Below are 15,047 nucleotides of genomic sequence, written 5' to 3' on the forward strand. Positions count from 1 at the left end.
ATGCTAGGAGCAGTGGAGCTTTGTGTTAGCGGCAGAGAAGACGGCTTTGTGACGGTTGTGAACTTCTGATGATTGTACACAGCTTGTCAGGACTACGTAGCAGCATTTCCGCCTTCTGCGGACGCACTGCGGTTCGTCGAAACCTTCATAATGTTTACAGAATTGTTTTGCATCTACTGAAGATTAGACCATGAAGGACCAACTCCACCTAAATGGTCTGAAGTGAAATGACATTAGATGCAGCTCTACTGACCTCTTGCATGTTTGACTACTCAACATATTATTAGAACAATATTTCAAACCTATTTACAAATCAGTTTGTTTGCATTTGTTGAAATAATTTTTTTTTATCATTTTAATGTCTCTGGTCGTTTTAAAATCATTCTATACTTTGTTTTTTAAATTCCCGCCTTTTTGAAGTACTCAATCAACAACAACAAAAGAACGAGACACAAAATCTTTCTGTTTTCAAAATTTATTGCGTAATAAAATAGACTGTTATGGTTGTATGTCTCATCAAAATTCAATTTTGCCTCCAATTCAATGAATCAATAAACCACTGTGAAGCAGAAGAACCTGGAGCCTACTCACACACTGAAGGGCCAATGTGGGGACGTTGGTGTCAGTGAGAGGAGTAGAAAGAAAAAGCTAAAGTGGAGGTGGATAGGGGCAAACCGGAGTGGCTGCTTGGCTGGAACCACGGATGTTGGAGCAGGTCCTGCAGCCGGGGGCGCTCCATAGGGAAAAAGTCCAAACAAGATTGGTAAAAGTCTTTGCACTCTGAAGAAAGAGAAGGAGAAATGATGAGAGTGAGCCCCCGTTCCATTTACAGAAAGATTGTGTGAGATTTTCTTACCTTTTGATAAGACACGGTTAATTGTCAGATGTCCGTCTATGAAATCTATTGTGTTGAAAGTCTGTCTGTTGCTTAGGATTTCAAAGAGAACCACCCCTAACTGCCACACTGTGGTGGCTCTAGCGTCGTAGCAGTCAAGGAAAGTCTCTGGAGGGGCCTTTTCCGGATTGCCTGGAGAAAATGAACATTAGTCACTACCGGTATTACAAATAATATTCACTCATCCATCCAAATGATCAAAATCAGATGTCCTAATCACTTGGCCTGGCCACAGGTGTATAACACCAAGCTCTGGCATGCAGACCTTTTTTACAAACATTTGTAAGAGAATGTTCCGCTCTCAGGAGCTCAGTGAGTTCCAGTGAGGAGCTGTCATGGGGAGCCACCTGTGCAACAAATCCAGTCGTGAAATTTCCTTGCACCTAAATCTTCCACAGTCAGCTGTCAGCTCTATCAGAACAAACTGGAAGAATTTGGGAACAACAGCAACTCAGCCACCAAGTGGTAGACCACATACATGGACAGAGAGGGGTCAGCAGATGCTGAAGGGCACAGTGCAAAGAGGTTGCAGACTCTCTGCATAGTTAACTGATGCAGGGCTCCAAAGTTCACGAGACCTTCAGATTAGCCTTAGAACAGCACGCAGAGAGCTTCATGGAATGGGTTTCCATGGCTGAGCAGCTGCATCCAAGCCACACATCACCAAGTGCAATGCAAAGCGTTGAATGCAGAGGTTAAAGCACTTCACCACTGGACTCTAGAGCAGTGGAGACGCCTTCTCTGGAGTGATGAATCACGTTTTTTTCATCTGGCAGTCTGATGAAGGAGTCTGTGTTTGGAGGTTACCAGGAGGACGGTGCATTTTGGACCACATTGTGCCGAGTGTGAACTTTGGTGCAGGAGGAATGATGGTGTGTGGTTGGTTACTTTTGCTAATTTATGCTCACTTTTCATGTTTTTGTTGGTAGATGCAGATCTGCTACCTGTAAACACTCTGTTAGGGTGGGGCTCCTCAATGGTGCATTGGAGGTCAGTTTCACAATGATAAGCACCAGAAAAGTCGGTCCACACGTTGATCTTTTTTACATGAATGTCTCGAAGGGAGACGTTTCTTTCCTCATAGTTGATCACTGCCTTAATCAGATCTTTAATTGTGAGCTGAAAGAGATAAAAAAAGAAGTCATGAGATTAGGCAGCCAACAACAAGCCTCTTTCTCTCCTCATATCGAGGAATTCAAGTAGTGTTTAGTATTGTGTTGTTTTGTTTTTTTATAGTTATGTACTTTTTTTTTTAAACTGCTGTCAGCACTTTAAAAAGAAATGCCCTTTGGGGATAAATAAAGTTGTCTGAAATGAATTGAATTGAATTCTAAAGCTGCTGTTTTACTCTACTTCTTAATGTTCTCAAGCTGGATGATTGTTGCTTTTGCTTAAGCAGCAAACACTTAACTACTACATGAAACCAGGTTGCATTAAATAAACCAAAGTTCAGCCTCAGAGAGTTTCTACCTTGGCGGCTTCTTCATGATCTGTGTCATCTTTGCTTTGCACCTCCAAACCCACGACAGGTTGTGCTTCTTTCTCACGTGTGATCACTGCTCCTATTAGATTGTCCACTTTAGAGGGGGACGGTTTCTCATTCTCCTTCTGCAGAATGACAACAAAGAAAGGATGAAGAAGAGGAGTTGCACACAGGATACTCAGAAGAATTCAGCTAATGTTTATGAATGAACTTGCCGGAAGATGCAGGACAAAAGTCTTGGGGAAATGTTTGACGTCTGGCTGCAAGACACAAACAGGAGTTAGGGTTCATGAATCTGAGCTGACTGCTGGGAAACAAACGGAGATATTTTACATCAACTCAGTCCATATGAACCACAAACACCAAAAGTCTGACTATCAATTTACTGCAGCTGCATACAAAACACTTACTAGTTTAGGAAAGTCACCATGGCAACGGGGAGCAAACATGGACCCATAGCCTTCATGACGGTACTGATAGAACTCTGCATATTTGGCATTAAACTCATCTGAAAACAGAAACAACAAATGCAGTTATTCTGTTACCCAAATCTATAAACTAATTCATGATAACAAAAGAAACATTTTGCTAAATCCTCTGACCATGTTGTGTTTTAAAAAAGTCTGCTCTACTCTTGGCTCGGTCTTGGGTTTCTCCTTTCTGGGAAGGGGTCTCTACTGCTGATGACAAAATCTCCACATTATTCTGATGGTCACATTCAAGCACAATCAGCAGAAAACGGCCTGTTTTTTCTCAAATAGGAACCAGGTTTAACCTTAGAACAGAAACTACCTGGAAGCATCGTCATCAACAAATGATAATCCTAAAATGTAAAAAGCAACTTTTAAAACTGGCATCTTGTGTTAAATTATTACAAATGTAAGAAGTGTGCCTTCAGTGTTGATCATGGATAATCGTGTCCTGAAAATGTTCCGTTTGGGTTGGGTCTAAGCCCCACTCCTATGTGCAGCTTACCTGTGTTTACGGAGGAGACCTCTGGGTCCTCGCCAACATCAGAACAAACCCTGATCTTCTTAACCTTAGGGTTCTCCGATGCTCCGTCCGTCTCTTCTTGCCGCCTCTCAGCACTCTTCATGTCAGCCGTCACCTGTGAGTTGGTGTTTTTGGGGGACTGCTGTGTTAGAGTCGTGCTAGATTCTATGACAGACAACACAATGTTTTCAAGAAAAGCTGTTCACAACAATTTTACCAGAACAGGTGAAAGATAAGTTAAGACAGTTCAAATATTTATTCCAATTATTATAAAGAGAAACATAAAATAAGGCTAATTTCAAAACAGACATTTTGTCAACATTTTCAATTCAAAATGTTTTCTTAAAGGTTAATAAATAAGATAGTCTTTCTCTACATCATTTTGTTGTTCAACAAAATAAAAAAATATAAATGACACCTTTTTGTGTCTGTATTTTAATTTACATTGTTATGTTTGAAAATAAGTAAGTAAAAGCCAATATTGATGTTTAGAAAATATTTTTTATAACAATGATTTTGTAACATGGTTGGAAAATGTCCCAACTATATAGATAATGTTCATTTGTTTTCTTTAGGAAGAGTTTCCCCTTAACTCCAAATAAAATGGTGTTTTTTGTGTTTTTAAAATGTTCTTGCAGGATTTCTTCACATGATGGAGGACAGGAATTTAAACTGCTTTGCTTTAGTCACTAGGTTACACAATCTGTGCTGTCATGACGTCGTAGAGGCGTTTTAAAAGTAATCTTGTATTTAAATAAGTATTTCTTGAAAGTGACTGTGAAACCTTTCATTCATCAAAATGTGATGTTACCATACATGAAATAATTATATTATTTCTGATATATTGATCATTAAATCAGAAAACTTCCTTTAAACTTTTTGTTGATTAAAGAAGTCCCTAATTTCTCCTGAGCATGTTCAGACCCACTTCCTCCGTTTCAAAACCGTACGATTCTGCATAACTTGGTTTATGTTGACAGAATAAACCTTAAATATTGCAACAATTACACCTTTAAAAGCGTCACATTTAGACTTATCTGCCTCTCAACCTTAAAAGTAACGTTTTTTCTTATTTTAAAAGATTTACACAGGCTAATAAGCTTTAGGATCGCTTAAACAGTACACATTTCAAACTTGCCAGATTTAATTAAAAGGTTAAATCAATCTTAAAATCATCACAAAAAAATATCAAACTCTGCTGAACTTATGAGCTAAGAGCGAAGCTACAAGTTTTTTCTGGGATGGTCACTCACCAGTATGACTTGAATTATTCTCTGTAGTGTCTTTCTCCATTGGGTTTCCTCTGTTTGACCACAAACACTGAAGGAAACGGACAGATCTGGACTCGGCTGTGAAGCGTACGTCTGTAGTTCAAACTCTATGGTTTGTCTTGTTATCACGCTATAGTTGCTAGGTAACACGGTAACCAATGTATTTTTTTAAATTCACTTTTAAGTTATTGAGCTTAAAACAGTTTTATGTTCTGGAATGAATAGTAATATTTGTGTACATTTGACATTTGGATCAAGTGTTGCTATGTTGCTTCTGGGTGTGAGTGGTGCTCATAGACTGTAGATGAGAACTGGTCCAAGTGAGAGCCATGTCACTCAAGGAAAATGACTTGCTTCCAGTTCAGTGTAATGCCTAAAGTTAGTAGGGGTGGGATTATATAAGCCCGCTTCTTCCCACGGCTTTTCAAGCAATAAATCAGGCTCTACTTGACTTTAGTTATTGATCACTGTTTTTGATTAAACAAATCTGATGTAAGTGACCTTTTTTGTTTCATTTTCTGTTTTTTTTAATCTATGCTCTTTATCATTTCTGTAATGAGTTTGCTAAATCTGTGTAAATTCTTTATTGCTTTGACTGCAATGCTTGAAATAAATCAATAAATAAAATCAAGTTATGAGGAAGATGCTCATAAAGTTGCTCAATTGGTGGATTTATGTTTATAATTATATTTGAAAAATATCCGTTTTAGTGATTGTTTTATTTATTTATTTTTGTATTTAGCCGTTCCACCTTAAAAGTAGGATGAGGCTGAAGTTGGCGTCCGGTTTTCTGATTTCACTTAGACAGCTATGGGTTATAGCACATTTCCTACACAAAATCAAATCTTGCACGCGTTGCCAGTAGAGGAGAAAAGAAAATTAAATTCTCCAAAAGGAGATCTGGTGAACATTAATTTGGCGCTAAAGAAAACTTGTTTGTCATCAAACAGTAAGCGGTGACTGCTTCACTCATAGGCAGCGAATTGACGTCGCCTTCTTGTGAGGCCCTAACGCTAACTTCCATGGAAAGCTGTTTTTTTGCTTCTGCATGTTTTAAATGTTAAGTCCAGGGAAACAATATTTTCCCTTGTAGTTGTTGTTCTTTTGAAAAATCTAGACATGAAGGGGATTAAAGGTTAGAATTGGCATCAGGATCCTGGTTGGGAATAGTGTTGGATTGAGAATGACTAACTTCTATCAACCAATTCTTTACATGACTGTCAAATAATTATGTTTTTGCAACATGATGCTACAAAACAATCAAGAAACATCAAACCAAGCTGAATCAATTCAAAGCTTTAATTATACAGGATAACCACTCACAATTACCTGTTTTACCAAAATAATAACATTTATAAAGACTGACGATTCACTAAACAGGAAGAATCATTTATACAGATCACATGTCGAAGTATTCTTGGAAAACAAGTCCAAGTTCCTATATTTTTCCGTCCTCTCAGTAAACTCTTCCCAGATTGTGACCAGACTGGATCCTCTGTTTTTATTTATTTATCTTTTAACCAAGCTCTGTACATACTGATGAGACACTAAAGGTTAGGAAGTCCTGAGGGTGAAGGCTGTGATGTTGCTGTTTATGTGGGAACATGTTAAATATGATGGTTTCAGATGGAGAATGATTTTGTTACTGAAAATGTACCAGTGGAGGAGTATGTGTTTGTGTAAATAACCATTATTATAATGCAGTTTATTACAAATACCTGTATACTGTTGAAGTATTTGTCCGTCCTCTTCCTTCCAACACTGAATAGATGGAAGAGCTTCTGTTATAATCCACATAATGATATGAAAGATGCACTTTCACCACACAGAAAGGTCCTCTTTCAGTGTTAGGAGCTTTTAGGAGACCGTGTTTGGTACTTTCTAGTGAAACTTTTTTAAATAATGCCTATTTTTCTGGGTAAACCTTCAGTATACTTGTTTTTTCTTTGGAAGCACAACCACCTATTATTAAGAGCGTTTGTTCTTCAAAATGATGTAAATATTGTTCATTTGTTTTCTTTTAGTAAGAGTTTCCCCCTTAAAGACACACTCCAATGAAAATTGTGTTTTTGGTGTTTTTAAAATGTTCTTGTAGTATTCATTTTCATGATGGAGGACAAATATAAAGAAAGTTACGATTAAAACTGTCTTTCTGAGTATTTCTATATTCAAATTGTGGTGAATCAGGGGCTGACGAAAAAATGCAGTTTGAAAAAGCCTGTAGTTGTTACTTATAAACTACAACTGGCAGGCCACAAGCTCCCTGCTCCGCTCCATTATTTGGCTCAAAACTGTATGGCTGGATATTGGCTCCAATATTCTCGCCATTTTTGTTGCACCGCTGATTTTAGCTTGGAGTTGAGAGGGGCTGTAAGCTATGAGCGCATGCTTACTCCACGCCAACGGGCTCGCCCACAACTCAGAGGAGAATTTCTGATGAGCTCTTGCCGCTCTGCAGAAACTATGTCCTAGAAAACAACACAGGTTTTTACATTTTTGGCAAAAAACGGCATAATTGTCACTAATAGACCACTGGGAACACTTTAACGATACGTTAAAAGGTGATTGGACTTTAAACATTTGGTTTAAGTAAACTGGAGGGAGACTAGCATCATCTATATGATCGTCTGACCCATCAAACCTCCACATGAGACTATGAGAATAAAAATATCTCAGATGCTTGTTTCTGATGGGTTTCTACATGCTAGCTGCAGGATTGTCTGTTTTGTTTTTTTTCCAAGGATACATGGGACATTTTCAGCTTCCTGAGCTTATAAACCAGAAGGCTTATCTGGCTGTTGCGGTTCTAGGCTTCTTACTACTGTTGGAAAATATCTGCACCTTTTCTCAGCAACCCGTGAAGCTGTTGTGTTTCATTGTGGTTTTCTGCCTTTCTTTGCATGGCAGTTGATCTTTTGCAGAAGTCACGGCTCAAGATAGCCCACGGTGTCACATGCTGGATCTTTCTCAATTTTCTGCACAGACCTGGAAAAACACTGCATAGTCACACATTTCCATAAATACCCACTCACACATAACTGTTACCATTCGGACAAATGGATGTGGCTAAGGACAGTTTGGCTGCAGTGTCGTCAGGAGGCCGTATATTCACTTTATTTTTAGTGATCTCTGAATGTTCCGCACATGCAAATTGAAAGACGACTCCAAAGCTTGTTTGAAATGTCACTTGAAAGCAAACATTTTGTGTACTGATAAAGGCACTAGCCCATACTGATAAACTTTAACTTCTTTTGTGCGTGGTAATAAATGAACTTGCTGCCAGCAGGATGTCTGCCTGAGTACAGATTCGGTTGCATCACATCTTCTTGAATTCTCCTTGTCAATTAAACCGTCATTCATTCATTTTTGACTCCTAAAGAGTGTTAGGACACGCCTATTACATCACAGTAATGAAAGACAAAGAACAAGCTCTTCTACAATATCTTTTCGTCTTCAGGTTTTCTGCCTGTCTGCCAATATGAAAAAAACTAAAAACCAACAAACTTGGGCTTGTGCGTGACTCTTGAAGATTTGGTGCCACAGCAAGTGGTTGTAATTTGTGGCCTTGCCTTGCCCTCACACGGTAAACACTGACTAAGAGCTCAGGAATCTTAAGAGCTATAAAATAATTGCAGGTTACTCCCATCATGTTGAAGATTGTGCTGCTCCTTTGCCTCCTCGCCGTCTCATCTTTGGTTTTGTTGAGTCCCCGTGGGGCCTGTTAAAAATAGTGCTATTTGTAATTATTGTTACTACTTCTCAGAATAGATGCTTACATATTTTGATACAAAAACCCTTTTTCAATAAACATATCTAATGTATGTTTAATGTAGTTTATTAAATACCTATAAATGTAAGCATTTGTAGGTATTCAGAACCACTGCCACTCAGCAATCAAGGTTTTTCTTGTAGATGAGTGCAATACTTGGAGCAACAGAGAAAGAAATGACATAAACAATCAGAGAGAAAAGAGAGGCTTTTATCTACAAATGCAATGATTTCCACTCAGATGGCCTCCATCATATACTCCTTCAAAAAAAAATCTTTTTTTAAGAGGCAATTAATCATATTAATGTTTGGCTTTGGTATGAGTATACTGTTTAGTTCCTTGTTAATTAGTTGGTTCTAGTAGAGAAAATGCAAAAGGCATCATCTGATGTGTTTTTTATGGTCTTAGAGAGTCCTGTTGCTGAATGATGTTGCATGTATGCCTCAAAATCAAGTTGCCTAAAAGACATTGTCAACTAATTGCCAGTTTGAGCTTCACTAATGTAGTGTGCAGAAATCTTAAAAGGCCACCCAGTGCTTCCATGCAGATAAACAATTTTGTAGCTTTTTTAATGGTGGGTGTTTTACAGTTAGCGATGCTCTTAAAGATAGATTTAAATGTCAGGCATAAAAGTCCCAAACTTAAGTATATAGTTGATGTGGAGAACAATGTTTTTATTTTATAACACAGCTTTTCTTATGCATTACTGCACATTTAAAAAACTTTATTTCCAGTACCAAATGTAAGAAAACAAGAGCAAACAGGGATAAAAGCTTTGAGCTTGTACGGGCTGCAGGAAGTGCTTCCTCCTTTTCTAAGATTGCAGAGACAGCAGATTGGAAGGACTGTCGCAAGCAGCAGCAAAAGAAGAAGCAGCACGTTGGTGGGTTGTGGTAACACAAGTGTTACATCAATGTTTAGCCTCATATTGAAGGGAGGAAGGGGGGGCCTCTGACCTTTAGGGGAAGAAAAGTTAAAAAAAAAATCTCAAACATTTAAACATAAATTAAAATTCTGAAATGAATATTATGTGATTGTTTAGTACACAGTTGAAATGATTTATGTAATATAATAAGCAATACTTGTTATGCGCTTGTTGTAGATTTAATGCAAATTGTGTAAAACTGCAATTAGATGACAGTAAAATAAAGTGCTTAACGTGAAATTTTAGACCGTATCTACAAACCTGTGATTTTGGCTTCATAATGGAATAACATAACATGATATCCAATAATATATGATATAATATATTACTTTAAGGTTTTTATTTGCTTTTTTATTTAAATAATGCGCCTAGCCTGATATTTATTTACCTGAAAATGTGCAGCAGCAACAATAATTATTTGGGTTAAGAAAATACTTTTTAGGAGAAAATGTAGTTGGAATGTAGACTTCTGAAATCAGGGAAAGTCCAAAACTGGAGGAGTTTCAGAGCCAGCATTGTGTCTGTTCTGTGTGACTGCTATGAGCCAGGTGGAGCTGGAGGACTGATCCAGACACGTTTCTAGTTTAGCAAATATTTGAGTTGTATCTATCTGAAAATACAGTTGATTAGAGAAAAAATAAAACATAGTTTGTCTTGATAGGAACCTCGATGGAAATGACACTTAACCCTGCATTGTCCTGAGCTAAAAGAAAAGTCAGTTGCTTTAAAATGCTCTGCTGAATAATAATGTAAAGAATTGAATTAACATAAACTCTTGCCAGTTTGAGGTCAGTCAGTTCAGCTTTTCTGTAAAACATCAGTGAATTAAAAGAGTTTTTATAAATTATTCACTGAATCAAAAGGATATATTATCAACTTACCATAAACATGGAGTTCACTTTTTTTATGTATTAACCTGAAACCTGATTACAGAAAATATGTGACGTCATTGTGTGCTTAAGGAAGGTTAAGCAGCAGATCATTTTTGTAAATATAAATTCATGTATTTGTCCATTGGCACATGTTGTTCATTTATAAATTTTACATATGTTGGAAACATACACAGCAATACCTTATGTTTCAACAGCTGTGGTATAGAAATGTCAAGTTTATAAAGATGTTTAGGAACTCTACATTCAATTTAGAATTCCAGAAAGATGCCTACATTTACAGCACACCTTAACCAACGAACCAGATCTGTGTACAGCCTTTATCACAGCAAAATAAAAATGCAAAAAAGGACCTTAGTTCATTTGATTAAGTAATAAGTAAACTCCCAAACAAGGCTGTAGATGAGGGCTTCTCCTTGGTCTGTTTTCCACCTCTCCCTGCCCTGCTTGCTGTTGAGCAGCTGACTCAGGTGTTTTCACGTTCTCGTGAACAGAACACACCTGACAGATCACGAGGACAAGGATTGGCCAGACCTATTGTATAGAGCGTTTAGCCGTTTGCTTCAATCTTCTTTTAACTGTTTCTTTTCCAAACCTGAACTGAACTCTGCCATTAAGACTCTAAACACCCAGTTCACTGAAAGTGAACTTGAAAGCTCCAGACTTTTCTGGCTCGTCGGGAAGCCGGAGAATTATTGTTTGACTTAAGGGCGGCAGTCAAAACACAAGGAGAACACGTTGACTGTAGGTAGTATGACAAACCAATGCTGTTGTCTTGGAGAGACAGCAGGAAAGGAATTCTTCCCCCTGCTGTGTTTGAGTTTAAACTACCACAATAATCAGCACTGCTAGTGTCCTTGTTTAGGTAGCTAATGTTGACGTTTGGATGTAAGAAAAAAAATTCTAGAAGGTTTTATTGACTTTCATATGTCGCAGACAGACGGTTGTAATAAATGCCTTTAATGGAGCCAGATCTTTTTAAAAGATCAATAAGAGTATTTACACACAAACATGTAAATGTGAGGTACTGAGGCTTACACATGTCTAATAGGACATGGATTTGCATAAATGCTGCACTGAGCCATGGGAAAGGTCACCAAGGTCGGCTCTATGTTGACGTCATGAAGTGGGCGACGCCCACACGGAGCCAAAGGCGGTGCCTTAGAGATTGACCAGTCTTACTTCCAGGTAGTAAATTAGCTGCATAAAAGGTAGTATATAATCATATTTATGGATATTATTTAGTCTGAAAGGCTTAAGAAAAGCATGATATAGGCTCTTTAACCTTATAAACGGTATGTTACGTTTATGAGGTGTCAAAACAAGGCAGATATTACTTTACAAGTTCACTTTATTTAGGACTTTTATTCATGTAGATGTCACGTTGTTACATGCGACTTGCAGAATTATTATACATGGGGGGAGTACAGTGTCCTGCTAAAGATAACAGTGTCTAGGATTTGAACTCCAATCAACCATTTGGAAGTTAGCTACACAAACCTGTAAAGTACTACAGCCCCCTGATCATATGGAAAGTTCATAAAAACCTTTTTAACCCTTTGACACCAGAGATGTTACCAGGGACTTTTAAATAACACCTGCTCTTTAACCTCCTGTGACTCTTAAACCCTTTACGCTATTAGCATGAATCAGCAGATTCTGACGTGGGAAAAGCAGCTTTTCATATCAGCGTAGCACCGATATGCAACACAAAGTGTTGCATAACGGCTCAAAGCCACTTTTCCCCGCAGCAGAAAGGGCTTCATGTTGATTCGCACGTCACTCCTGGAAAGTGTTGCATATTGAATCAAGGCTGCTTCTCCGCTGCAGAATTGCATAAACGGTTGAAGAGTTCAGATAGTCCAAACAATGTCAACACCGGAGGTAAAGCTCCGATGTTAAATGGCTCAACAGAGTTTGGTCATGGCAACTGCTGACTATGCAGCTTTTGACACAACATTCAGTTTGTTGTAGTGCTTCTGCAATGCTGCAGCTGTTATCTTGAACTCCTTAAATTCCTCAGAGCTTAACTTAAAGCCCTTTGTTTTTTCACCTGACATCATGCTTCATGTTTCAGCTCTTTTAAACTCAATATCAATTTTTATCCAGGTTTGAATGTCTGATTTGTCGTATTTTCAGCTTGTGTAGATCTGAGGACCCAGCTGGGCTCCCTGCCAGGTGCTTTTACATCTGGTCCTCTTCAGCTTTTAATCCTACGAGAAAATGCCAAACAGTGAACATCTTAAAGCAAGCCTGGATGGATCTGTCTTTGATAATGATAACTTTCTTTCATCCTGCATTTATTTCAGGCAGTCATGGGGGAAGAAAAGCAATAAACAAACTGAAAACTATGTCCAAGTCATGAAAATCCGTGGACACCTGCGTAGAAGCGTGCAAGGGCAAGATGTCTGGAGCTAACTTGGATAGTATTTATAGTGCACGCGAGTCTCTTCACAACATTTTTTCCAAACTCTGCACTTTCTAGTTGAAGGCTTTAGACTCATTCTTAGCTCGAGTTTAATGGGATTCTCTCAAACCTAGTTCAAAGGAAAACAATGCAAACAAACAAACAAATTTAGTTGTTTTTTTTAACCTGTAGTACCCTAATATTCAATGTTTTTATCAACATTAATATTTCATTTATTCTATCAAAAATTCAGTTCTAGTTTTTTTTTTCCATTAACACGAAATTAATAACGATGTCTTGCCATTAACTAGGTTAGCACATATTCCGTTCCCAGAACTGCAAGCCACACAGTAAAAGTAGTCATTTCTGAGTCTCAGCGAAGGCATTTCTTCTCTGGTCATAAGCTATTCGTGATGTCATTGGGATTACTGTATATCATCTGGAGTTGGAATGACTGTGAGTGTTCTGTAACTTCTATCTAAAGATCTAATGACAAAAGCCACAAAAGGCAGTTGATTCATGTTCCTGTAAATATCTCTGTGGGTTGTTCTGCCCACACCCTTAAAACCAAATACAAATATTAGAAATTGATGACATTATCATTGGTGTTTTTTCTGGTTAAAACGTTTTTAGAGGATGGTGCATCTTGTTTCAAAATCTGACAATCTAAGAGGGGGGATCTGTGTAAAATCTGTTCATCATAGATCATAGAGCCATTTAGTGCAAGTTGGAAAAATCCGATTTTAAGCCATTATTCCATTCTTGAAAAAAAAAAGCCTTAAAAATAAAACAGCATAGTGGTATCACACCATAAGCAGGAAGTGGGTATTGTGTAGCCATGTAACGGATGTGGGTTTTTCTGCATCATCTTCAATGTCCCATTGAGTCCAACGTGTTCAACAAGAATTACCAGCATGACGTGAAATGATGCATTAAGGTTACCTCAACACATTGCGTGTGGTTACTGGGCTAACTTCAACTTTCCCGTACAGTAAGTTACTGAATATTTGACTTTGCCTTGGAATGCAGCAGTGTATTCACACTTGTATCTTTCTATCTTGGTAGAACACGTTGCTAAGGTAATAGCAGCTCCAGTAGTGGAGCTGGTTATTAAAATCATAATGCATTTGTGGTACAAGCACCAAATTAAGCATGGATACCTTAGGATCCCTTCTTTTAGAAAAGCATGTTATATTTTTGCTGTGGCTAATGAGCTTTTCTGAAAGAGGGGATCCTACGGTACATCCATGCCAAATTTGGTGCTTGTACCACAAAATTGCACGCTTTGTCTGAAATATCAACATAACCGGCTCAGCTATCGAATAATAAATAGTTTACTCTAGAATTAATTTTTTCTAGCTTTTTTGTTTTTCTGAAACTCTTAACCTTAAGACAACCCCTGAGTTTTTTTTTTTCTGTATTATCCAGTACTTTTGAAACTTTTGTGCCTTTCTCAGTCATCTGAGGACTATTGCGGTCCTTCACTATTACCTAGTTCACCTTCTGCCGTCTCACTGTTTCGCAGAATTGTTTTTAGAGCAGTTTGGCATGTTTTTTTAAAAGTCCATTGTGTTCTGCATCCTGATTGGCTCTAGACTGTTGACAATCAATCTCCTGCGGACCGCATCTCCTGTACAGAATGCGTTCAGCATCTTTGTTTTCATTCTCTAATACTGGACGTCTTTTTCCATAAAGGATTCAATTGGGAAGTTTATACAAGAGAAATATGTGAAAATGTCTGTCAGAGCAAGTGTCTTAAGTGTGTAGCGAGGGGTTTTACAGCCTTAATCCTACTTTGTAGATTTCACCTATCAATGGCTATTTTTAGACTGTAACTCCCAGGATAAACAAAGGACCACTGCATATTCTCTTTGTAGTACTGCTCACATATTGACTGGATTCCTTCATCCATAATCTTGCTTCAGCTTCCATGTTGTTCAAAAACACAGACACTTTATTTACACATCAATATTTCTTTAAGAGCAGGGAATCATGGTTCCACTGTTATGTACTGACCTTTCAGCCACCCTGCTGCTGCAATAGCAGATGTCACAGTAAGAAAGGTTGTACACTGAGGTAGAATTGGACATTTCCTTATGGTTTCATTAACATGTTCCTAATCGCTTAAACCCCTTAACTCTATAATTTCATTTGTATCATATAATCATTTAATATACTTATTTGTGAGATCCCTAACTCATTACCATGCTGAGAAGATTCCTTAAAAACCTATTGGATATCCTGAAATGTGGACAATGTGTTCTGCCCTGTAGTTTATCATCATTCCACTAGAGGCAGTAGAAGGGCTTTTCCTGCTCATTTCAAAATTGCTGCTTCCATGAAATCTCAAAAATACTAATAGCGGGAGAAGTTTTGCTGTTTTTTTGTTTTTTCTAAACGTCATGAAGAGAATA

The 15,047-nt window shown here is 37.9% G+C and overlaps 2 protein-coding genes across 6 annotated transcripts in view; one reads left to right on the top strand and one right to left on the bottom strand.

Annotated features, from left to right (window-relative positions):
• The window catches only part of babam2 (BRISC and BRCA1 A complex member 2), a 100,485-nt gene that overhangs the window by 50,676 nt on the left and 34,762 nt on the right, over positions 1-15,047 (top strand). The gene's annotated exons all lie outside the window — the stretch shown is intronic.
• Positions 460-4,784, bottom strand: LOC110017533 (uncharacterized). Of its 5 annotated transcripts, none has more exons than XM_020713783.3 (9): positions 4,625-4,784; positions 3,354-3,536; positions 2,981-3,055; positions 2,789-2,886; positions 2,594-2,638; positions 2,366-2,503; positions 1,804-2,014; positions 857-1,027; positions 460-780 (listed from the first exon to the last, which is right to left on the bottom strand). In XM_020713783.3, exons 1-9 carry the CDS (start codon positions 4,662-4,664, stop codon positions 623-625), a joined length of 1,119 nt encoding a protein of 372 aa, XP_020569442.1. In that variant the 5' UTR covers positions 4,665-4,784; the 3' UTR covers positions 460-622. The 5 variants fall into 5 exon arrangements, with proteins under 5 accessions (XP_020569442.1, XP_020569443.1, XP_020569441.1 ...); XM_020713784.3 differs by having other exon boundaries at positions 1,840-2,014; positions 2,981-3,058; XM_020713782.3 differs by having other exon boundaries at positions 2,981-3,058.

This window comes from Oryzias latipes, chromosome 22, assembly GCF_053564925.1.
Source record: "Oryzias latipes strain Hd-rR chromosome 22, Olatipes_Hd-rR_3.1".
NCBI classification, from domain to species: domain Eukaryota; kingdom Metazoa; phylum Chordata; class Actinopteri; order Beloniformes; family Adrianichthyidae; genus Oryzias; species Oryzias latipes.